Source organism: Ciconia boyciana, chromosome 4, assembly GCF_034638445.1.
Source record: "Ciconia boyciana chromosome 4, ASM3463844v1, whole genome shotgun sequence".
NCBI classification, from domain to species: Eukaryota; Metazoa; Chordata; class Aves; order Ciconiiformes; family Ciconiidae; genus Ciconia; species Ciconia boyciana.
In genome coordinates this window covers 1,883,116-1,908,937 of record NC_132937.1, presented here as the reverse complement: position 1 = coordinate 1,908,937, position 25,822 = coordinate 1,883,116, and the positions used below count along the sequence as shown (strand labels likewise).

At 41.7% G+C, this 25,822-nt stretch overlaps 1 protein-coding gene across 2 annotated transcripts in view; it reads left to right on the top strand.

The window, feature by feature from the left end:
- Positions 1-25,822, top strand: part of LOC140650763 (nuclear cap-binding protein subunit 1-like) — a 55,875-nt gene that overhangs the window by 2,892 nt on the left and 27,161 nt on the right. For both annotated transcript variants that reach the window (XM_072859496.1, XM_072859495.1), the window contains exons 3-13: positions 790-890; positions 2,469-2,625; positions 4,175-4,282; positions 5,188-5,309; positions 5,802-5,871; positions 7,281-7,496; positions 10,839-10,936; positions 13,998-14,061; positions 22,568-22,678; positions 23,985-24,049; positions 24,811-24,873. In XM_072859496.1, coding sequence (XP_072715597.1) covers positions 790-890; positions 2,469-2,625; positions 4,175-4,282; positions 5,188-5,309; positions 5,802-5,871; positions 7,281-7,496; positions 10,839-10,936; positions 13,998-14,061; positions 22,568-22,678; positions 23,985-24,049; positions 24,811-24,873 — 1,175 coding nt within the window. The remainder of the gene's footprint in view (positions 1-789; positions 891-2,468; positions 2,626-4,174; positions 4,283-5,187; positions 5,310-5,801; positions 5,872-7,280; positions 7,497-10,838; positions 10,937-13,997; positions 14,062-22,567; positions 22,679-23,984; positions 24,050-24,810; positions 24,874-25,822) is intronic.

Genomic DNA, 25,822 nt, shown 5'->3' with positions numbered 1-25,822 from the left:
TTGGTTTGTGACTTAGGGTCCTTGAACATAATACATTGGTGTTTTTGTTTTCTTTGTTTTATATGTTTTTATGTGTTAATAGAACATTAGTGGTCCAAAAAAAGAAAATCCATTGGAAACTTCCTAGCTGGAAAATTGTTGGCCTCTGCAAAACTGGGTTTTTAAAAAGAAAATTCTTAAATGTTAACCCTGTGATACAGTGCTGAAGTATAACTAGTGAAGAGGTATAATTCCAACTCTGAACTTTATCACTGCTTCCATTTTTTTCAAGGAGTAGAGGGAAACTAATGAGATGTGTACCAAAAAACCCCAAACAAACAAACAACAAAAGACCCCACCAATGTCACAACTGATCTTGGGACTTGGCTGGGTTTGGTGCTTGTAACAAGCGTAGAAAAAAGGGTTACAACAAATATGATGGGTCTTATACATTAATTTAAGCCACATACAAGCTATGTAGTTGTTTCACTTCCCCTGATGTCATTAATATAATGTTTAATTCAGTTACTGAGAGACCTCTGAAGCTATGTTAACTCTTACTTCCTAGGAAAACACTAGAGCTCCTTGCTGTGGAGAAGTCACAATTGAAGCTCTTCTTAGTCATTTTTGCTTCTTATTTCTAGCAAATGAGAGAAATTGTGAATTCCTAATGGAATTTGAATCATTACTTCTAACAGGAAGAAAATGCAAAGTAATATTTTGTTTTATCCTATTTGCTTGTTTTCTGCTTGTTACTGTGGGGATAGTTGATATACCTGATTGATGAGAAGACACTCTTTTCTTTCTTAGAGTACTTCCTCTTTGGAGAGCAACTTGGAGGGTCTAGCTGGTGTCTTGGAAGCTGATCTACCAAACTATAAAAGCAAGATATTAAGAATTCTTTGTACTGTGTATGTATGCAGAAGATTTGGGAGGTGCTCTGTTATCTATGCTAAATAGAAAAGTTTAAGTATTTGAAGTACTTTAAATGCTATGAACAGCTTTTAGTTCTTGAACACTGTTATTGCTTAGGATTTGTCTTACTCCAGGCAAAATAAATCCGAGGAGAAGCTTAGTCTATTGACTTAGGCATAAATCAAGGAAAATATCCACATACAGTGGATGCACAATGTATGCGCAAGGTCTTAAGCAGAGTAGATCCCAGAGCTGCTTTCTTGTTGCCATGGGGAATATGCTGGGTAGTATCTTGTTTCTGAATTGAAAGGTCACTAAAGAATACAAAAATCTGTTGGGTGCCAATTCTTATCTGTGTATTCCTACTTTTCCTATTCCCCTTTTTAGGGGCTGAGGTGCTCCTCTCTCCATGAACCTACCCTCTAGTAGTGGAGAGATGAAGGGACCAGAGGTAGGCTCCCGCCTTGGCTAGCAGCACTCCTTCCTCTCCCTAGCAAAGCACTGGAACAGAGTTGCTTTGTCTGTTGGGCCACTGAGGACATGTCCCAGGAGGGGATTGTGTGGGGTCCGCAATAGTATACCACATTTTGGGGTGTGTGTGTGGGGTGTGTGTTTCAGTGCTGGCTTGTGCTGTAGCTGTAAGGAAACTTTAAATCTATTTTGTAGCACTGTTCATAAACATAAGTCAAACAGTACATCTGTTTCCCACAACAGCTGAATGCCTTTGAAGGCATGGAGTTAGCTTACACATTTACAAAATATTTGAAGAAAATAAGTAGTTACAATAGGACCTAACCTGTCTATTTCTTTAAGACCTTATACTGAAAATTTCTTACTTAAGTTTGAGATACTTACAATCAAATTTAACTTTTAAGTGATGTAAAATGTTTACATCTCTTGTGTAATCTTGCTGTTCTAGTATAATATAATGGCTAACTTATGCTACACTGAACAAGTTGTCTTAAATGGTATTATTTGGCCATATTCCCATAGAGTATATAAAATACTGGAAAAAGAGGCAGAATAGTCAGAATGGTTTCTAATATATATATTTAATTAACTTTTTTTTTTTAAATGACTGATACTTTCAAAACTTTCTGTTAAATTATATATTTTGGCAGTACTTAAAATTATATTACTATAAGCTTTTGTCAAATGTCATTCCAGTCTGATACCTTATGCCCTTTGCTTCAATAACAGCCTTTGTCCAGATTGAAAGTTTTGCTGAGTTGGAGACTGCAGCTGAAAATGTCTTAAAGTGTAGTTGCTATAGGTTTTAGAACCTACTATAATCCTAAATGCTTATGAGTTAAAAATAATTAAAGAGAAAATATATTGAAATGTAGTTAAAAGTAGTGTATATATTCCTAAAGGATTATAGTCTTAAAAAGGATGTTCTGTAATCTGTTGTCCACAGGACATATAACTAATGTGAGGTTAGCAGTTTACCTTGCTTAAACACAAGAGAAGCGTAACCTATACAAAGCAGGTTCAAAGATGCTATGTAAATGCAGTGGTTGGCATGTGATAAATGAACATCTAACAAAATGCTTGTTTTTCTTCCTTTAAATCAGTGCACGTCTATTACCAGAAAAGCTTACCATTTATACAACGTTAGTTGGGCTGCTGAATGCCAGGAACTACAACTTTGGTGGGGAATTTGTAGAAGCCATGATTCGTCAGCTCAAAGAATGTTTGAAAGTCAACATGTATAATGAAGCTGAGTACTTAGTAAGTGGAATCTTTCACATCTCTTTTTTCCCCTAGTCTTCCTTTGCCCGTCCCCACCCAATATTACTTACTCTTCGTTTTGACATCCAGAGGGGCTGGAGGGTTTCTGTATGCAACATGGTCTTTTCTGGCATCCCCATGTAGTGCTCCATAGACATGTCAGGAGAAAGCGTGTGGTATTCCTTCCTAAGGAGATTAAAAATTAGGTTATGATTGCAAAACTGACCTCTAAACTATGTGTGAAATTTCCCACAGCCAAATTAACTCTCAGGAAAGCAAAGGTTTTCTTTCTCCTTTCCCCCCCCCCCAGTTTGTTCTACAGGAGAATCTAGAAGGTGAATGAAAGCTATTCATTTCTCCTGTGCTCAGAGACAAATACTGTTCCTGTTGGGTCCCTTTTATTTATTTATTTATTTAAAAGGCAGCTTATTCCCAACTGGATAGGTTATATTGGATGGCTGTAATCAGTCCTGTATGCTCATCCTGCTTGTGAGTAATGAAGACCAAGAGGGTAATTTTCAGCGCTGGCTCCTTTTGAAACCACTTCCATTTGATTAGCAGCATACTATTAGTTTGGTGCTTTGTTAAAACCTGACAGTAGCAGTGGTTTTAAGGGTCTGTCTGTATGAAACTAGTTCAAGTTATGGATAAGTGACCATAGAAATGTATTTTGTATGAAAGTCGTGTATGAGCAGCATACTGATTTAACACTGATGCGTACTGTTATTCTTCTGGATACATGCAAAAAGTGAATTTCCATCTTCAGTCTTGCATAATGTGTGTGTGTTATTCTGTGCCTCTCACCTCCAACAGCTCCCCTGCCCCACCCCTTGCCCACTCCTCATGTCTCTATCTCTCTGACTCTCGCCCCTGCCCCATGTCACGCTCTCTTGCTCGCAGGACCCTGCCCTGTGTCTCATGCATGCTCTTTCCAGCCCCTGCCCCGTGTCTCACTTGCTGGCTATTTCTTTCTCTGGCTTGTGCCCTGTGTCTCACTCTCTCACTTGTTCTTTCTCTAGCTACCACCCTGTAATGTGCTCTGGCTCATGTCTCGTGTCTCACTCATTCTTAGGCTCGTGCCCTCTGGCTTGCTCTCTTGCTCCTGCTTTCTCCAGTTCCCTCCCTGTGACGTGCTCTATCATGCACTGGATTGCATTCTCTGTGTCTCACTCATTCATTCTTCAGCTGTCAACTGTTGGTGCCCTCTGGCTCATTTCTCGAGCTCCCACCCTGTCGTGCACTCTAGCTCATGCGTTTTGGCTTGCGCGTTCTTGCTGCTGCTTCTCATGCTCCCACCGTGTGACACATTCTGGCTTGTGCCCTGTGTCTCCCTCTCACTTCTTTCTCCAGCTGTCACTGTGTGTCCCATCCATTTCCCCTCCTGCTCTGTTGTGCCCTCTTCCCCCCTTCCCCCTCCCCCTGTGTGTCCATCCCTTTCCCCCCCACCTCCTTTGAAGTTGAATTAATGCTTATTTCTTTTTGTGTAGTTGAATGCAAGAGTATTCATTTAAAAATTAATAAAATAACATTTTTTGTTGTTGTTCAATAGGTTCGTTTTCTATCTGATCTTGTGAATTGTCACGTAATAGCTGCACCTTCAATGGTAGCCATGTTTGAGAACTTTGTGAGTGTGACACATGAGGAAGATATACCGCAAGTAAGCATAGTAACTGCCATCTCAAGTGTTGTGCTGTTTTTACACAATTTCACTTTATCATGAATAAAACATTCACTTAGCATGAATAAAAGGATCCTGTGAGTTAGACAATATATGCATACAGTGAAATAGTTAAGTCTTCTGTAGTGAGGTAACTCAAGTAAATTTCCTTCACTTCTGGCAAGTATATAATACTCAGTGAGTTTTGCCAAGTTTATTGAACAGTTGTAATATATAGTTAGTTTGCAGAAAGATTCTAAAAGTAATATTTGTTCTCTTATGTGTGCATAACATGTTCCAAATAAAATATAACATCTTTCAGGTAAGAATATGTTTTTTCCTTGGCTGCCGATCCAGCTAACGCACCGTGGACTATGGGAATTGGGTTTAGCTCTTTCTTTGCTGATGAGTGCATTGCAATAGCCTAAAGAATTCATAGATCATGTTAATGTCACTGTAACAGTGATGCACTTTATGGGTTGCACATGCCTACTTTATGGAAGGGTCAATTATTAAATCATTCTGCTGATAGCTTAGTTCAACTTAAATTTCACTTTTTTTCTTTGTTAAGAGTTTTAAAAGAAATTCTTCAGGAAACTTGGCATTGGTAACTTTGAATGATTTAAGTAAAGAGGCTCTGTAGAAGGGTTTTTGTGTGGGTCTCCAAATATACTGTATGTCTAAATGTCTGCCTCTTGAATTATACATTCCTGTTTTCAAACAGCCTCTTGACATGTCTTCAGGAACTTGAACTGACACACAGTTGTACTCCCAAGTATTGATTGCTGATTTAACTGGAGTTGATCTCTACATCCCCTTAAATACTCCTGGGTTTGCTACTCTTTGCATTGAGACAAATTCAATAAGTTTGTCAAAGAAATCACTTTTTAATTTATTTCCTGTAGGTACGATGCGATTGGTATGTGTTTGCATTTCTGTCATCTTTGCCTTGGGTTGGAAAAGAGTTATATGAGAAGAAAGATGCTGAAATAGATCGCCTCTTGTCCCACACAGAAAGCTATCTGAAGTAAGCTATAACCAGTAAAAATATACTCTTTCTGGTACCTATTCAAGTATGGATCAATAGCTTTGATTATTGTTAATTTAGAAATACTCTAAATTCTTAGACCCAAACAACTGTGAGGAAAAGACCCTGAAAAATAAAATAGATGTAGAGGTTTATTAATCTAAACAACTTAAGTATCATTCTCAACTTCTGTGTGCGTTGAAGGTAATATTTTCTTGATGCATATATGTCTGCGTTGTTATGACTAGGCTGCTGGTCACCTGTGTCTGTGTGTCTGTCTGTCTGTTTGTGTGTGTGTCTTTTTCTCTAAGTGATTTAACACTGCCATTGAGACTAGGTGTTAGTGATAATTTAAATGTTCACAAACCTGTTTTTATACTACTGCAGACCTCATCAGCTCAATAGACCAAATAGTAGTGCACACACAATAAGAAAACATTGCTTTCTTAGATCAGCTTTTTAAGTGTTAGGTTTTCTTTCCTGTATAAACAGGCGTCGCCAGAAGATTCATGTACCCATGTTACAAGTTTGGACTGCTGATAAACCACATCCACAAGAAGAGGCAAGTCGGCTTTATTTATTCTGTACTGTTTAAAAGATGCTTTAAAAGATTTTTATTTGGCTGAAGTGTTCTTCAGAAATTTAAAATTAAAGGTGCTTTAAGAAAAAAATTAATTCTTTTGAATCGCCCTCCCATGTGTCTTTATTCCAAATGGATTCTAGGTAAGAAGTTCTCTTCTAAGTCTTGGGCTAAAACTTAGAGCTGCATTGGGTGAGTGGGAGAGCATTTTGTTGTTTGGTGACAGTCCCCTTTAGGAAATGCTGCTAAATGAGGAATGGTCACTGAACATAATATTCTTGGGGAAATGGGGTTACAAGGCTCTGTACTGAAAGTACCTTTTGGAGAAGGAAGATGTAATTTACCCATTAAAATGTTTCCCTTATGCGAAAAGAAAACCTTTAGAGTGTTCTTCCTGCAGTGGCTTTGCTTTTTACAGCTCTAGAAAGTACTAAACAGATACAAGCAAATGTTATGCAGCACTAATTGCACCCTCTTTCATAATTAAACCAAAAGTATTAGAGGGGAGAGCTCACTGATATGGGGTGTTTTTTCTTTTTATTGAACTTTTACTTTTTCCTCCATTGGACTCACTCCAGTATATATCAATGTCTGCCTTGTACTGAGGAGCCCAATGCTGGACACAGCACTTCAGATGTGGCCTTACAAGTACTGAATAGAGGGGAAGGATCACTTCCCTTGACCTGCTGGCTACGCTCTTGCCAATAAAGCCCAGAATGTGTTTGGCTTTCTTTGCTGCAAGGGCACACTGCTGGCTCACATTTAACTTGTTCACCAGGACCCCCAGGTCCTTTTCTGCAAAGCTGCTTTCTGGCTAGTCAGCCCCCAGCATATACTGGTGCCTGGGGTTGTTCCTTCCCAGGTGTAGGGTTTGGCATTTGCCTTTGTTGAACTGCATGAGGTTCCTTTCAGCACATTTCTCCAGCCTGTCCAGGTCCCTCTGAACATCAACCCTGCTCTTCTTGTATTAACCGCTCCCCCCCAATTTGGTATCTCTTAGACTGTATTTAAATCTTTAATTGTGATATTGAAATAATGTGGGTCTTTTTGTAGGTGGAATGAACGTTGACTGAATTAATATTGATGCAGTGAATTTGTGTGTCACACTTGGACTCCTGGACTGCACTCTGGTGTTTATTTTACTAGTAAAATGGCAGATGCCTTTAATGTGTGAAATTAGGAGCAAGATTGCTGTTCAGAGTTGTTAAGTTGTCTCTTGGTTTACTGAATCACTAGATAGCTTCTAATAAGCAATTTAAGTAGCTGCTTGGGATTTTTTTCTGAATGCAATAAGGAATTTACCTAAATGTTTGATAGTCCATACGTCACAAGGAGCTACAAGTTCATTTATAAAATTCAGCATATCTGATATTTCGTGTCTTTTCCTCCAGTACTTGGACTGTCTTTGGGCCCAGATTCAGAAGTTGAAAAAAGACCGTTGGCAAGAAAGACACATTCTGAGGCCTTACCTTGCCTTTGACAGTATTCTTTGTGAAGCATTGCAGCATAACCTGCCTCCATTCACTCCTCCGCCTCACACTGAAGATTCAGTGTACCCAATGCCAAGGGTTATTTTTCGGATGTTTGACTACACAGATGACCCAGAGGTATGTATTTGCTGGGGTGGAACTGAATGTGCAATGGGGGGGTTGCAAGGCAGTGCTGGTCAAGATGCAGTATCGCCTCTCCCAGAATGGTTATCAGTGTGAAAGTCAGCAGTAATTACATTTTGATACTGCTGGGGAGATTAACTAGATGACAGAGTTAATGCTGACAGGTAGATTATTGAAGTTTAAAATTTAATAAGTGATTTTCAGATGTTTTCATTAAGGATATGTCTTGAATGGATTCTCTGATGTCTAATAATATAACTGTATTCAGGTAGCAGCCTCTCCTTCTGTGAGGATGGTGGCTTGGGTTTCCTCAGCCTAGCTGCTTATAGGAACTTTATACATTGAAGACTATCCTCTACCCATCTGTTCAAATTGGTTGGTATAGATCATGGAACATAGTGGTTGACCTGGGTTAGATCAAAAGTCCATCTAGCCCGGTTTCTGTCTTCAGCAGTGGCCAAGAGCAGATGTTTTGACAAGAGAATTTAGGCATAGGGGAAGAAAAGAAAATGCTTTCTCCAAGCACTTTTCCACCTGTTAGCTTCATTTGATGGCCCCCAATTCTTGCATTGGAAGAGACAACAAACTTTTGTTCTCTCCAACCTCTCTAGGCAATTCATAATTTATAAAATCTCTAGCATATCCTGGCTCAACTGTGTCTTTTCTAGGTTGAATGATAGTAGCCTGTCTAATTGTTCCTTATACAGAAGCTGTTCTATACCCTGAATCACCACCATCACCTTTTTCTGAAACTTTTCCAGTTCTGCTATACTGCTATATCCTGTTGGGGGAGGGGAAAGTGGCGAGTATGACTAGAACTGCATACGGAATGGAAGATGTGGATGCACCATGAACCTATACAGTGGCATAATGTTCAGTATTGTTCCCTATTCCTTTTCTGATAAGTCCAGTCTGTTATTGAATACTGACATAAGGTTTGTATAGAATTATTTCACAACCAAGTTTGCATTCCTGAACAATAGAGGGCAGTTCAGTGCTCACCACTTTATATGTGAAGCTGGTCTATTTTTCCAATCTGTAGGCAAAAGTCAGCCAGTCATTTTATGGTTATCTTCTGCTTTAACACCCAGACACCAAGTTTCTCAAGGTTTTTTTTTATCTGCAATTTTTCATGGATGGCCCTTGTTACCAAGTTATTTAAAAGTAGCATCTGCAAGCTTTTTCATATCCAATGCCTGCTCCCTTTCCAGATCATTTATGGATCTGCTGAACAGCACAGGTCCCTGGATAGATTCCTGTGGGATTCTGCTGGTGACCATCCTCTTCTGTGAGAACTGATCATTTAATTATCTTTTAACCAGTTATTTATCTGTGTAAGGACTTCCCCTCTTATACTGTGGTTGCTTAGTTTACATGAAAGCCTTTTGAAGATCAAGCTAGGCTGTCAGCCATGTTTCTCATATCTACACATGATTGCTGACTTTGTCAGAGAGCTCCAATAAGTTTGAGAGGCCTGACTTTACAAAAGCTGTGCTGCCTCTTTCCCCAAACAGCATTTATGCCTATGCCTCCTAATGCTATTATTTTTTAATAGTTTTCAATAATTTTCCCAATATGGAAGTAATCTTTGCTGGTTTGCAATTTCCTGGAAGACCTTTACAATTGATATCATCTTAGTTGATTAGATATCAGGTTGTTTTTGAATGAGAGGATATGCACCCCAATTAATAGGTCAGCTATTTCATTCTCAAGTTCCTTGAACTCTTTGGTGGGTAATCACTTGTTGGTATGTCTTCATCTAGACACAACTTCAGCTTTCAGGATTCCTTTTGCTAACCTCTCTTGTACTACTGTTTAGCACGTCTGATTTCCTTTTTGCCTCTTTGCAAGTCTCTCAGTAAATAGTATGCATTTGCTGGACGGTAACTTTAAATAGTCTCTGTGCCACCCTCAAAAATGGAACATTTTAGCTGCCCCTTTTAGTTTCTATTCATAACACCCTTTTTGAAGCTAAGTATGTAAAATGAAAAAATGCAGTAGTGTATTTTTTACTCAGCATGTTATAGCCTGTGTTGCTGTCACAGTCAGTCATGTAGTCAAATACTACATCTTTTCCCTGTTTAGGCCTGGAATTTCAGTCCATCAGGGTTCTGTTACTTATTTACATGTTTAGCTTGTTGATCTGATTTGCATCTGTGCTCCCTTTAACATGCAACACCACTCTTCTACCAGTATGGCCTATACTTGCTCCTGCATGCTTTATACCTTGATGGTTCTTTAGTTTTACAGTGAGATTGCCCTTGCCTAGTCAAAATTTCCACCTTTCTGTGAACAGAGCTGTTATAGCCACAATGGGAAGAGCAAATAGATACAGTAATCTCAGTGCCATTTAATTATATTTTCTGGAACATTGATACATAACTGTGAGCACATTACAAAGAATTAACAATGTGCTTACAAAATCATTCTGTCCTACTTTTTAGGATGTTTCTGGGACTATTTCTTTTGGGTTTTTGGAAGATAATCCTCAGAGCCAATGAAATAGTTATCTTTTGCAAGTATTGCACTTGCTATAAATGTAGGTTTGTGATGCTTTGGGTCTAGTTTTGCAAGTCTGTAAAGGATAATAGGGTACTGGTATGCAATCGAGTTCTTGCAGCTTGAGTTCTTGCATCAGCTGATGCATAGTAACAGACAGTGAATATACAACTAAGACACACTGTGGACTAATTATGAAGTAAAACATGTTTGTTAAGCTAGCTATTAAACTATGCTTTTATAACCAGCATAAAGACAGAACATTGAGATGATTAAAGCTGCAATGTTTTCACTTTGCAACTAGAGCAGGCTGCATTGTCAGTTCCCAGATCACTCTGATCTTCTGTGCTGTAACTGGAAAAGATGAAGTGTGTATTAATACACTCCCGATGTATAATAATTTTGTGTAACTTGAAGAAAAAAAAGGTGCAAAACATCAATTGTTTAGCATGGTTCCAGCTGCCTAAATATAGAAGTACTTAAATCTTGTACGTGAAATTAACAAACTATAAATGTCACCAAAACTGTTTCATTGTAAATTGGGTGCAGTTGAAATCATAACTGGTTATTTGTTTATAAGATTTTTACATGATTCATGTACAAATCTGGTACAAAAATCCCAAATCTTTTCTTATGATAATGTTGTATTTGGTAACTTTGTACTGAAGTTTGAAGCCCATCTTTTAGCTGTTGACTCTAAAACTTGCTGATGTTAAATCTCCATGAGTGCCTAATTAAATCTGTCAAGTTTTATTTTTATTTATATATGTGCGTGCGTATTAAAAAATTGTGTTTCTCTACAGTGGTCTTTCATCAATCTTGATTCCATTTTAATAGGGCCCTGTCATGCCTGGCAGTCATTCTGTTGAAAGATTTGTAATAGAAGAAAACCTCCACTGCATCATCAAATCCCACTGGAAAGAGAGAAAGACTTGGTAAGATGCTGCTTATTGTTATGGGTTCCCAGCACTGTTTATATACAATCATGGCTTCCCCTAACATGAGGGACCTTCAAAGCCCAACAACATTTAAGTAAAAGTTTGAAATTCAGCATTTCCTGAAGTGTTCATTGAACTATGGTTGACGCTGTTATCTGGAATAATGTGAGGCTGGAGTATCCTGATCATGGATTGTTCATGTAATTCAGTAGGGCTGAGGCACCCTGATGATTGCATCCTGGATTATCCAGGATTTCTCTACGGAGGATGGCACAGACCCACTCTTTGCAGTGCTGCAGAGACTCTCAATGTATTTGTACCATGCTTTCCAGCACAAGCATGATGAGTGTTGAACTGGCTCTGTCTGGAAGTTTCCTGTTGCTCCTGCTTCTTCATCCCATTCTTTTTTCTTCTTTTTGTAATTATATGGAAGAGATAATTGAGCTAGGTCTGCATGGGAGCCAGTACAGTGGCAACAAAGTTTATTATTTAAAGTTCTGTGCAGCTGTAGGAAATGATGTTGCAACAATGTAGCAGATCTCAATGAGAGACCTTATGGGGAGGGAAGATGGTTTAATTTTAAAATAAAACTGAAGTAAAGCTCATTCACACTCACCCTCTCAGGCATCAAAACATGAGTGAGTCCCAAGTGGTCTGTCCAGCAGTTGGGCATCAAGATGGTTGTATCTGGATAATCTGTTCAAGATTCCTTGAATTTACAAGGACAAGGGATTCCCACCAGCTACCGAGTCCTCCTCATGTCTCCTAGATTGTTCTTCATTTAGCAACTGTGTGCTGGTTTGGGGCCTTTTTGTATGCTTAAGGAGTTGACAAGTAGTTGCAATCTTTTGTCTTTCCATCCTGTGTCGGACACCTCTGAGAGTCAGTAGGATTTGCTTACTGTTTCTGTTCTGTATCTCCTTATCTGGGTGTCTTATGGCTCCTACCCTCTTCTGTCTTCCCACCATTATCTCTTAATGGCTTGAATCTTTTAGTCTGGATGTGGGCTATCACTTCTTTTAGGATGACCTTCCTTTCCCCAAGTTGGGTATCCTGATAAGCTGCAGGTAGAGGTGTGCTAGGATCTTGATGACCTGTAAATCTTGGTGACATTAACATATGCTCTTATAGCCTGTCAGGGAGCCACAAGGCAGGGCAGTGTCCTCGCTGACAGGGTGCAGTCCCTCAGGACCCAATCAAGAGCAGAGCGGGTCCATGATGATAACCAGGGTCAAGCACAGTCCAGTGATCACCAGGCAAGTCTGTAGTGATGAGTCAGGGCTGAGGTCGAGTCAGTGGGTCAGAATCGGGGAGGTAAAAGCTCAGGTGTAGGCATAGCTGCAACACAACTGCAGTGTAGCTCATGCAGGGCCAGGTGCAAGAACCTCAGCTTAAAAGCAGCTCCAAAGGAAAAAGAGTTGAGGGGAGCCTCTGCTGAGCATTCTTATAAGTCATTATTTTAAGGCCACGTAATGGGTCTGGCTGGGATGGAGTTAATTTTCTTCATAGCAGTCCGTATGGTGCTGTGCTTTGGATTTGTGACCAAACCAGTATTGATAATACACTGATATTTTAGCTATTGCTGAGTAGTGCACAGTGTCAAGGCCTTCTCTGTTACTCACTGCCCCCTCAGCAAGTAGGCTGGGGGTGGGCAAGAGGCTGGGAGGGGACACAGCCAGGACAGCTGACCCCAACCGACCAAAGGGATAGTCCATACCATATGACATTGTGCTCAGCAATAAAAGTTTGGGAAAAGGAGGAGGAAGGGGGAGACGTTCATAGTTATGGAGTTTGTTTTCCCAAGCAGCCATTACATATGCTAAGGCCTCGCTTTCCAGGAAGTGGCTGGACATCCTCCTGCCAATGGGAAGTAATGAATGAAATCCTTATTTTGCTTTGCTTGCATGTGCAGCTTTTGCTCTCCCTATTAAACTGTCATTATCTTGATCCACAAGTCTTTTCATCTTCCTTTGGTTTTCTCCTGATCTCGTGGGAGAGGGGAGTGAGTGAGCAGCTGGGGGTGGGGTGGGGCATGTGTGTGGTGTTGGCTGTTAGCCAAGGCTAACCCACCACAGTCCAGCAGCAAAACCTTGGGGAGGGATGTACTCAGGGCCTTCCTTCCCTCTTCTTTCTGGTGCTTCCACACCCAGACATTCCTATTCATTTTCCATTGAGGCCAGTCTTAACACTTCTCTTGCAATTCTTTTTGCTGCCAGGGAACAGTCCAGTTAGATTTCTTCATTTCTGCTGAAATAATATCTGATATGGATAATTGGTAACCCAAATAATTTACCACAGATATTTAGCTCTCTTGTGCTCCCAAGTAAGAGCCAGCAAACTTGGTATACTGTGCAAAAATTAGGCAGGAATAGTGTTTTTAGTGTGGATATGTGTTGTAGGTTTTTGGTTACGGCTTTTTGACTTGGCAGAGACTAGAAATCCAGTGCTGTTGAAGTTAATGGAGGGGACTTTATTTCCCCAAAGAAAGTAAGACTAGAGGGACGTTATAAGAAGTGCTAGAGAGCTAAAATTTGAAAAACGGCTTTTTTTTTTTTTTTTTTTGCATTTTATAAATAATGGGTGATGCTGTATCTTTTAATCAATTCATTTGTAACACTAATATGTCTTCTGTAGCCCATTAGTTTGATGGGTTGAGAATGACTGGAAAGCAAATCTATTGTTTGGATTTTTTTTTTGTTTTTCCTGATATACCAATGTAGTTTGTCCTTTAGTGGATGGATGACAGCATCACAGGTCACAGTGAGGGTTTATGTAAAACTGTGTTTTGTTTAGCAGTCTGTGTTCAAGCATTGCTTGGGTATGGAGATGAAATGTGTCTCTCCGAACCATGGTTCAGGTACTGCTGTTAAGAGTTTGTGCCAGGTTTTTTGTATGTGTTCTGTGGATAAATAGACAATTTCAGTCTTTGAGGTCTGCTTATTTTACCTGCTTCATAAGGGTAAACTCTTGCAAAGAATTAAGTATTTCATGTATGTTTAATATCTACATCATTTTTGCTGTATTTCAGTTTAAACTAAATGCATCTGTTAATTTGCAGTGCTGCACAATTGTTGAGCTATCCAGGAAATAATAAGATCCCCTTGAACTACCACATAGTAGAGGTATGTGTTTTACAGATAACCTCTTTATTTCCAAAGTAACATACCCCAATTAACTCCATGATGAATCTATTTATTAAATTACAGTATGATTTAGGAGTCTGCAGTCTTATCCTGTTGACTTAAAGTGCAACGGCTTTGAACAGGTTAGATAATAATAATTCAACTATTATTATTATTACTATTGTTATTAATTTATTTATGTGATGTTTAGGAGCCTTGTTCAGGAATCAGGATCTTATGGTGCAAAAGCATTCCAAGTTGTGGTATTTCTCAAGCTGTTCTTGAATGTTTCTCTGTGTTAATCACTCTGATGTGTTAGACTGTCTTGGAGATGACTGCACTTAAGTAACTTTTATTCACAAGATCTTTTAAGTTAGTCTTTTCTGTGATCTCTTAAGTGATCTTCTAAGTCACTTGGATGAATTGTATACCAATGCCCCTGAAAGGCATTTGTTGTGAAATATGGTATGTTTGTGGTATGTTTTCTCCTTCGAGTTGGAGGATTTTAAATAACCATAAATATATATTGGAATAGGAATGTAGTTTTCCTCTTGCCTCCTTTCAGTGGACTGCTAACAAGATGCAGAGATGTATAAAACTTGCTTCAAAAACTCCTGTCTAAAGTTAAAAGATAAAAAGTGATTGCAGTAATAACACTAAATTGTCATGTGAAAAACTTAAAAAGAGGTAACTAGAAATGAAATTCAGAGCTCAATGCAAGAAGTCATAAGATTGTGGAATGCTTACCTTAATCAAGATGGGATTAACAATTCAACTTTGCACCAAAACCCCAAATATTCTGAATGCCCTGAAATTTACTTTTGGTCAGCTTGAGACACTTTCCGTATACCAAGTTCAGTCAAGAGAAATCTTAGAGTTAGTAAAGTTTTTCTGCCATTAACATCTAAGTACTTTCAGGGACGTTAACACCTCAGGTGTCTGTACAGCTGTTTTACAGAATATTACTTTATGCTCAGTTACACATTACTTCCAAAAACAGTTATTGCAGATCATGATTAAACAGACTACTTAAAGGCCTTGAAAAATTATTTGATTCAGAAACTCATCAAATCTGAAAATAACCAAAGTTTGTATAGATGAAATTCTTATATTAATAGACTGGTTTGAGTTGGAAGATCATCTAGTCCACCCCCCCTGCAAGAGCAGGGACATCTTTCACTTGATCAGGTTGCTCAAAGCCCCGCCCAACCTGACCTTGAACACTTCCAGTGATGGGGCATCCACAACTTCTCTGGGCAACCCGTTCTCCAGTGTCTCACCACCCTCGTCGTAAAAAAAAATTCTTCCTTATTTCCAACCTAAACCTACCCTCTTTCAGTTTAAAACTGTTACCCCTTGTCCTGTCACTACAGGCCCTGGTAAAAAAGCCTCTCTCCATCTTTCTTATAAGCCCCCTTTAAGTATTGAAAGGCCGCAATAAGGTCTCCCCGGAGCCTTCTCTTCTCCTCAGCCTTTCGTCATAGGAGAGGTGTTCCAGCCCTCTGACCGTTTTCGTGGCCCTCCTCTGGACCCGCTCTAACAGGTCCATGTCTTTCTCGTACTGGGGACCCCAGAGCTGGACGCAGTACTCCAGGTGGGGTCTCACGAGAGCGGAGTAGAGGGGGAGAATCGCCTCCCTCGACCCGCTGGCCACGCTGCTTTTTACGCGGCCCAGAATTCGACTGGCTTTCTGGGCTGCAAGCGCACACTGCCAGCTCACGTCCAATTTTTCGTCCACCAGTATCCCCAAGTCCTTCTCTGCAGGGCTGCTCTCAATGCGTTCATCACCCAGTCTGTACTGATATCGGGGACTGCCGCGACCCAGGTGCAGGACCTTGCGCTTGGCCTTGTGGAACTTCATGAGGATTGCACGGGCCCGCTTCTCCAGCCTGTCAAGGTCCCTCTGGATGGCATCCCTTCCCTCTAGAGTATCAACTGCACCACTCAGCTTGGTGTCATCCGCAACCTTGCTGAGGGTGCACTCAATCCCACTAGCTATGTCAGTCATGAAGATATTAAACAGTATCGGTCCCAGTACGGACCCTTGAGGGACACCGCTCGTTACTGGTTTCCATTTGGACATTGAGCCGTTGACCGTAACTCTTTGGATGCACGCTGAGGTACTTAATGCCTTCTTTGCCTCAGTCTTTAATAGTCAGACCAGTTATCCCCAGGGTATTCAGCCCCCTGAGCTGGAAGACAGGGACGGAGAGCAGAATAAACCCTCCATAATCCAGGAGGAAGCAGTTAACGACCTGCTACGCCACCTGGACACTTACAAGTCTATGGGGCCGGATGGGATCCATCCGAGAGTACTGAGGGAGCTGGTGGAGGAGCTTGCCAAGCCACTCTCCATCATTTATCAGCAGTCCTGGTTAACAGGGGAGGTCCCAGACGACTGGAGGCTTGCCAATGTGATGCCCATCTACAAGAAGGGACAGAAGGAGGATCCAGGGAACTACAGGCCTGTCAGCCTGACCTCAGTACTGGGGAAAATTATGGAGCGGTTCATCTTGAGTGCGCTCAACAGACATGTGCAGGCCAACCAGGGGATCAGGCCCAGCCAGCATGGGTTCATGAAAGGCAGGTCCTGCTTGACCAACCTGATCTCCTTCTACGACCAGGTGACCCACCTAGTGGATGAGGGAAAGGCTGTGGATGTTGTCTACCTAGATTTTAGTAAAGCCTTTGACACTGTCTCCCACAGCATTCTCCTAGAGAAGCTGGTGGCTCATGGCTTAGGCGGGTGTACTCTTCGCTGGGTAAAAAACTGGCTAGATGGCTGAGCCCAGAGAGTTGTGGTGAATGGAGTTAAATCCAGTTGGCAGCCAGTCACAAGTGGTGTCCCCCAGGGCTCAGTTTTGGGGCCAGTCTTGTTTAATATCTTTATCAATGATCTGGACGAAGGGATCAAGTGCACCCTCAGTAAGTTTGCAGATGACACCAAATTGGATGGGAGTGTTGATCTGCTTGAGGGTAGGAAGGCTCTGCAGAGGGATCTGGACAGGGTGGATCGATGGGCCGAGGCCAATTGTATGAGGTTTAACAAGGCCAAGTGCCGGGTCCTGCACTTGGGTCACAACAACCCCATGCAACGCTACAGGCTTGGGGAAGAGTGGCTGGAAAGCTGCCTGGCGGAAAAGGACCTGGGGGTGCTGGTTGACAGCCGGCTGAACATGAGCCGGTAGTGTGCCCAGGTGGCCAAGAAAGCCAATGGCATCCTGGCTTGTATCAGGAATAGTGTGGCCAGCAGGACTAGGGAAGTGATCATCATCCCCCTGTACTCGGCACTGGTGAGGCTGCACCTCGAATACTGTGTTCGGTTTTGGGCCCCTCACTACAGGAAGGACATTGAGTTGCTGGAGCGTGTGCAGAGAAGGGCAACAAAGCTGGTGAAGGGTCTGGAGAACAAGTCTTATGAGGAGCGGCTGAGGGAACTGGGGTTGTTCAGTCTGGAGAAGCAGAGGCTGAGGGGAGACCTTATTGCTCTCTACAACTACCTGAAAGGAGGTTGTAGTGAGGTGGGTGTTGGTCTCTTCTCCCAAGTAACTAGCGATAGGACGAGAGGAAATGGCCTCAGGTTGCGTCAGGAGAGGTTTAGAAAACCTCTATAATATTAGGAAAAATTTCTTTACTGAAAGGGTGGTCAAGCATTGGAACAGGCTGCCCAGAGAGGTGGTGGAGTCACCATCCCTGGAGGAGTTCAAAAAACGTGTAGACGTGGCACTTCAGGACGTGGTTTAGTAGGCATGGAGGTGTTGGGTTGACGGTTGGACTAGATGATCTTAGAGGTCTTTTCCAACCTTAATGATTCTATGATTCTGTGATTCTATAAAAGGAGTGTAATACCTCGGGCAGCAACGCATTTTACAGTGGCTCTTACTGATGAGACTGCTCAGTGATGAGCTCAGTGTCTCTATCCTTGAAGCAGGAGAATAACACAGTGACAACAGTTTCAAGATGGTGATGGACAAAGATGGTACTGAAATCTCTGGCCAGCAGAGAGGCATGATCATACAGTGCTTTGTCTTTGGCTTTTGTCAGGTGCAAAGCATCAGAAAAGACTTTCTCAGTGCACCTGAACAACCAGGTGAGATCTCTGCAGCAGCTGTTTGTTCCTGAGAGATCTCTGTTCTGTCAGCACAGCCTGGAGCAGTTGAAGATTAAGACAGATTACTCACAGAGGACCCTTTAGTCAATCTTCTTAAGAACAAAACAGCACTGGGGGGGAAGGTCGTTGAAGGAGTCATACTCCTGGTGGAGTTGTGGTGGAGCTGAATGGTCATAGAATAATGTAGGTTGGAAGGGATGTCTAGAGGTCTCTGGTCCAACATGCTGCTCAGAATCACATGGTATCACAGAATCATTGAGGTTGGAAGGAATCTCTTGAGATCATCTAGTCCACCACCACCACCACCCCCACTCAAGCAGGGTCAACCAGAGCAGGTTGCTCAGGATATTGTCCAATTAGGTTTTGAATATCTCCACTGATGGAGACTCTTGCTCAAAGCAGGTCCAATCAGATCAGGTTGTTCAGGGCCTTGTCCAGTGAAATTTTCAGTATCTCCAAGGATAACTGTCCCTTACCCTCATGAACAGCTTCTTCCATTTGCTAATAATTAGAGTGTGTCTACACTGAAGTAAACTATGTGACTGCATCTCATGTATATGTACACTCGCTAAACTGCTTACTGCCTAAAGCATAAACCCTGATCCACAGTATTTGCCATGTTTTTATACGTTTGTGTTAGCATTAACTTTTGTAACACTAGAGCCTTGATACATTTTAGTAGAAATATACTCATTTCACTGATGGTCTGTGCAGAATAAAGTATGACCCAGGTTCCTTGACCACTTCATTGTAAGGGTATGTAGAAGGAGGGTGTCTGCTCCTTTAAGGGTATCTGGTCAAAGGAGCCATACACGAGAACACAGAGAGACACAAACCTGACTGACACATCGTAAGGGAGGTCGTGATGAGAACAAACCTGGTCAGTCGCACTAATTGGTAACACTATGTGGATTGTGAGACTGTTCATTTTCTCAGCTGTGAGGATAAGGAAAGGGAAGGAGGCAAACACACAGACATAAAACCTAACCAATTAGTGTTAACAAAGATAATAACCAGAAACAAACCTGGTCAGTCACACTAATTGTTGGACAATCAATAAATTGCAGGCAAACTGGGACTTTGTGACTGATAAGGATGCAAAGCTCAGGGTCCAGGATGTTGGAGGGGGTTGGTGGAACTATGCCAACTGATGGGGCAATGTGCAGGGGAAGGGAATTGGGAAGGAACAAAGGCAGGGTAGACAGAAAGGAGTATAAAAGGGGCTGGTTGCATGTAAAATGGGGCCAGTCAGCACACTTTTCTGGCTGAGCCCTGTGCCTGATCACTGCAGTCTGTCCTATCTTCTTATTAAATCTTTTCTTAACTATCTCTGCATAATCTCACTCTCTATCCCGTGTGTACGTGTGCTGCAAGGAGTAATTATCAGCTCCTTGTGAGACCTCTGTGTGTGTGTGTGAGTGGATTGGGTGCCAGCAACTGGAGTCAGACCAGGGGCGTAGGTGCCCCACGGCCTGTGGTGTCAGCTACTGGAGCAAGTGGGGTCCCAGTGCCAGCTATTGGAGTGGGTGGGGATTTCAGCTGCCAGCCACTGGGGTGGGAACAGTGTGTGTCCCCAAAACCAGCTACGGGGAGGGACTGGAGTGGGTGAGGCGAGTGAGAGGCTCAGCGCCACTGGCCGGAGCTGGACTAGCTGGCGAGTAGGAGACGCTGGGTCCAGGCATGGGTATCAGGTGGGGCAGAGGGTCCGTGCTGGTATCTGGGGGGGGAATCCATGAGTGTGGAGTGTCTTTGAGATGAGTGTGTGAGTGCTGCATGCTTGTAGCAAGGTCCCGTCAGGTCCCATGGACCTGTGTATGTTCAGGTTCCTCACGTGGTCTTGAACCGGATCGTTTCCTACGATGGGAGGGACTTTGTTCCCTCAGTCCCTGCCTTGAGGTTCAGGGACTTGAGAGATGTGGGAACAGTGATTGCCAGTGAAAACGGAGGCAAAACAAAATCGTTGAGTACCTCAGCCTTCCCCAAGTCGGTTGTCACTAGAGCTCCTGTCTTATTTATTGGGGGGGGCATGGGGGTGGTGTACGTTTTCTTTAGTCTTCCTTTTCTGGCCAACGCACCTGTAGAAGCCCTTCTTATGATTCTTCACATCCCTTGCCAAATTCAGCTCCAGCTGTGCCTTAGCTTTCCTGATCCCATCCCTACACACCCGGGCAGCATCCCTATATTCTTCCCAGGACGCGTGTCCCTGCTTCCACTCACTATGCATTTCCTTCTTGCGCTTCAGCTCGACCAGAAGGTCCTTACTCAGCCATGCTGGTCTCCTGCCTTCCTTGCCTGATTTCTTACGCATGGGAATCGAGAGCTCTTGTGCTCTACGAAAAACGTCCTTAAAGAGCTGCCAGCTCCCTTCTGCTCCTTTATCCCCGAGGGCAGTTTCCCAGGGAGGTCCCATCCACGAGTTCTTGAAACACCTGAAAGTTCGCTCTCCTAAAATTCAGGGTCCTGACTCTACTCTTCGCCTGGCCCATATCCCTCAAGATTGTGAATTCCACCAGGGCATGATCACTGCAGCCCAGGCTGCCACCAATCTTGACCTCTCCAATTAGTTGATCTGTGTTGGTGAGCAACAGGTCTAGTAACGCTTCTCCCCTGGTTGGGCTGTTTGTCACCTGGATTAAAAAGGTATCCTCAATGCACTCCAGGAGTCTCCTGGACTGTGTACAGCTTGCTGTGCTGCTTTTCCAGCAGATGTCAGCGTGTTTGAAGTCCCCCAGCAGGATCAGAACCTGCAAGTGTGATGCTTCTGGTAGTTGAAGTAAGAACGCTCTGTCAACATCCTCCCCTGTAGTAGACACTAACCACGAGGTTTCCTTTGTTGGCTTGGCCTCTAATTTTCACCCATAAGCTCTCAACCTGTTCATCGCTGTCTTTCAAAGACAGCTCTGTGCAATCAGTCCATTTTTTTTTACACAGATGGCAAGCCCCCTCTGCCCCTCCTTCCTTGCCTGTCCCTTTACTGAGAAGAAATGGAAAGCTGATATACTAACTGAGCATAACTGCTAATTTCCTTGGTTTCCCTCCCAAGTATTTGAATTTATTTTGGAATACTAACCTTATTTCTTGTCTACAAATGTTTTCAGCAGAGCTGCAGTGTTTTAAACTTTAGTGTGAATTCTGCAGCCTTGTATTCCGTTTGCTTATTGCTATTTTCTTGTAAGGCCTGTCAAGTTGATAATCCATTGCCTTCAACTACAATATAATAAACATCTCTAAGAGATTTCCCTTGCTTTGCAGATGGACATAGAGCAATACATATAATTTAGCCTAACTGATATTTTCTAAATGCTAAAACAACACTTTTCTTTATTTGCAAGGCAGAAGTAAATATAAACTGAAAGCACTCTATCCCTTTTCAAATAAACCCACTTGTAGTGGTGACTGAAAGGATTAATCACCTGCGGGACCTCATGTCTTTAAAGTTCATAAGGCCAAGCCCAGAATTCTCCATACTACTCTGTAGTCTGTGTGAAACGCTCTGAAGTGTGGCCCCTTTTTCTTAATAGCTCCACATAGATGTATGTGTTGGTATTATTGTTGTCTGTCAAACCAAAGTGTCAAAACAACATAAGCACTTAGAACTTAAGTTAACTTAGAACTTAAGCTTTACAGAGTCTGGGTATGTCATCAGTGCCCTGATCTTCCAGGTAGCCGGGTGATTCCCCCCCCCCCCCTCAAGTATGATATGCCAGTTTGAAACTTGTATCTGAACATTTGATAATGAACACTTGATGAATTTCAAAAACATAGTCCTATGTAATGTCTCAAGTAGATCAGTCCTTATCTTTTTTTTCTTTCTTTTTTTTTCTGTTTTGTATCCTGAGGATAGGAGCAGTTTTTTGCCTAACAGACATGCAAATACCCTTATATAACTTTTTAGGTGGGAGTAAAGTAAACACAGTGCTATAAGAAAGGTACAGATGGCACTTTCATGCAACTGTTTTTTCATGTTAAATGCTTATCTTTCATTTAATACTTTCCTAGGTCAGGAGCAGATGAATTCAGCTAGCTTTCTTGCTTCCTTCCTTCCTCAGATTCTGCTATAATATTGCGTTAGCTCATGCTATAACTCAGTGCACATTTCTACACTGTTCGTTGTATTTACTAGACATAACAGAATTGTTGCATAATGCTAGTCTTATGCATGGCATTAATCTAAAATGATAGGGGTAATTAAGGAGGCTTATATTAGTATGGTGAAGAATCTTTTGAAGCTCCTCTCTTATTCCCAGAATGTGAGTTTGACAGAATAAAATGGGCCTTGTTTTGGTATATAATTGCTGAATGTGTGCATTGCTGTTCTCAAGTTCAGGACTGTGCAGGCTGAGTCTGACTGTGCTCTGATTCTGTGCTCTGATTCTGTGCTTTCCTCCCGTGTAGGTAATATTTGCAGAATTGTTTCAGCTTCCATCTCCACCACATATTGAGGTTATGTACACAGCACTCCTCATTGAACTGTGCAAACTCCAGCCTGGCTCTTTACCACAAGTTGTATCCTTTTCATGCTGCTAAAGAGCCTTTTTAAAATGGAGTATTTTTTTATTTTGTTCTGTACAAGATGGAATAACAATAAATGTCAGCAGTAATAAATTTTCCTTCTTTCCATATTTAGCTGTATGAAACTTTGCCAATAACACTGATCACATGAAGGAATAACACAGCTCAACCGTCATAAGTAAAGCCTGCATTCGCATCTAAGCCTGTTCTTTAGCTTGCAGACCAGGCAAACTGAGAGACCTTGTTCCGATTCTTCCTCAGATCTTTTTGAGGAGCCCTCTTGTAGCCAAGGGATGGAATAAATAACTTGCGTGATTCTGAGCCCTGTTTTTACATCAGGGCAGCTTGTGGCATGGCTATAGTCACATTAAAACCTGGAAAAGGAAAGGAAATTATTCATTTCTTAAATCTTTTGTTGTAACAGCAGTATGAGTGCTCCTAGTCCATCTCACTGCAAAGTGTAGTAGATAAATTAACCTGTTTGAGTTTGCACTGAAATGGACTAGGAGTATTCATAAAGTCAATAATAATCTCTCAGGTCAGAGAGTAGCTAATGGTGAGGAAGGAAGTATCAGCTCCTAGCTAATTCTGAGTATTGCATTGGCCCATTTTCATTGTAGTTTTAGATTGTGGCTAATGAGCTACAGTCACTGAGAATGGAGGACTAACAGACATACCTACTGGTAATTCCATTCCCAAATTTTTATTCTACTGCTTGAAATCACCCAGTGGGTGAAATCACCCACATAGCCTAAACTCTCACTGAGACTATCCCTAAAATTGTGGGTACCTGCTTGCAGTAAGTATCAATAGGGATACAGCAACAAAGAATCAGGGTTGGCTGGCCACGGTCTTTGGGTCAGGCCAGCGTGGACGTACTTTCTTGAGCTGTTAATGATGAGCAAAGATGGTCTGTTGATTAGGCAGCAACAGGATCATGTGAAGCTAAAACTGTGAGATCATAAAAATGTGGTCCATAACGAAGTTGATATCCATTCATATCATTAGTGTGCAGTTTTTGTTGTCTCATGGTGGGGATTCTGGCTTCCAGTAAAAGCAGCTAATGGTCTCACTGTAATTAATGGAAAAAAAACAGACTTGGATTAGAGAATAGGTGTTACTTATTGGAGAAAACTGCATGTTTCATTATTTATTTATTCCTGTGGCCTTTTCAAAATGGGGTAAGTCATGATATAGAGACAGGGAGCTGTCAGTAGAGAGTTGACGAAATCATCTCTGAAAAATGGAGTAACTTATGATTTCAGATGCTTCTCTGTTAACTTTAATAAGAAACTTTCAGCTTGCACAAGCCACAGAAATGCTTTACATGCGCTTGGATACAATGAATACTACATGTATAGACAGGTAAGTATGTATTTTGGGGACAACAGAAAATGTTTCTCATTTTTCTTGTGCATTGGATATTGATGCATTTTTGAAAAGGATCATCTGAAATCCTTGATAAACAGTTTGGTTCTGTACAAAATGTTTTTGGGGCTCTAGACTTGAGCCATCTGAAGAGAAGGTAAGGGATGGACTGACCACTTGCCTCTCTTCCCCCAGAAACTCTTTCCTTCAAGTCACTAGTCTGATTAGCTATACAGTGCAGCTATAAAAAATATGACAACTCTTCCACATCCATACCCCCTTCTGTTATGTACTACTTTCTCCTCCCTATTGGGCTGAGGAAGGAAAGAGTTGGAAGTGGGTTTATGGGAAGGTTGGCTAGCTGGAAAAGAGCAATGGTGTTTCTGTGGTTTGAGTGGTCTGCGTTATGTAGAACTAAAATTACTGTGCAAAAATGTGAAAACCTGTAGACTTGCACTAAGTTTTTTTCACTGCTTATTTTAGTAAGTCATTAGTCTTGTATATGCACCAGAACAAGAGAGACTGCACATTCATCCATAAAGGCTGGCTTTTGACTCTCAATTCAGTCTTTTTGTATGAGTCAACATCGATGTCTATTTAATGCATTCATGACTACAGATTGGAGAGTTTGGGCTTATCTTTGAGATTTTCTTATAGATGTATTCTACTTGTCAATTAGGAGGTTTGTGGGGATTTTTTTGTTTGTTGTTTTTCTTTGCAGTTCTGGTATTTAATAGAACTTTCTTCTTTTAAAAAAGGTTTATTAACTGGTTTTCCCACCACCTGAGTAACTTTCAGTTCCGTTGGAGCTGGGAAGATTGGTAAGTCAGTCTCTGTCTCCCATCAGAACTTAAACCTTCAAACTTATCCAGCAAATGTCACAACATAGTGGTTCTGTTAATTGCTTTCCACTAACACTTTTGATCCCTCCCCCCACCTGTTTACTGCTATTCCTTGGTAGACAAGGTTGGTAACCTTTAGTCACTATAAAAACAATCCCAGTTTTCTGTAATGAATATCCAAGCATTACTGTGTTCTGTAAACAGTGGAAACCTGATTTGCTTGTAGATTTTTGTCCTTATCACCTCAGTCAGTTGTTTGCAAGCTTTTCAGAAGGGTTCTCCTACTTATCAGTAATTTGCCTTGACTCTCCTTCCCTTTGGCTCCCTGCATTCATATGTGTAACCTCACTCTCTGAGTGCCATCCTAACATGACACCCCCACCCTCCCCCTGAATCTTGATCTTTTGGCTTCTAGCAGGAGCTCCCTGCACCCCCTCAGTGCCTAACCATAGCTTTCCCAAAGCCTTTTATTCCAGGTACCATGCCTTCTGCTTACTCCCATCCTGTCCTGCTCCCACATATAAAGAAAGATTACTTGGGGGCTTAGTCCTCCCTACAGTCTAACTTCTGCAGCCTGCTACCATACCTGCATCCCATAGCCAATGTGCCTAGGTGTCCCTGGGAAGAGGGGTGCAGCCCTGTATGTGATGCATTACTTTAGATTTACTTATGTCCCCTGTGTTGTGCCAATTGGGAGTTGTGCGTTTGCTGATTATCAAGTTTGTTCATGTTGACTGACCAAGTGGGAGCCTCCAAATAGCTGTTTTTTCATTGCCTGCATTCCCCTTGTTGGGAACACTGATGTGGATATCTCTCTACCAAGCTGCCAGTTTTCACAAAACTTTTAAGAATATAACTGTCTTTGAGACTTCTCTTTCTCTGAAATATATTTAATATCAGCTAAGAACCCAAAAATTGTTTGGAGGGA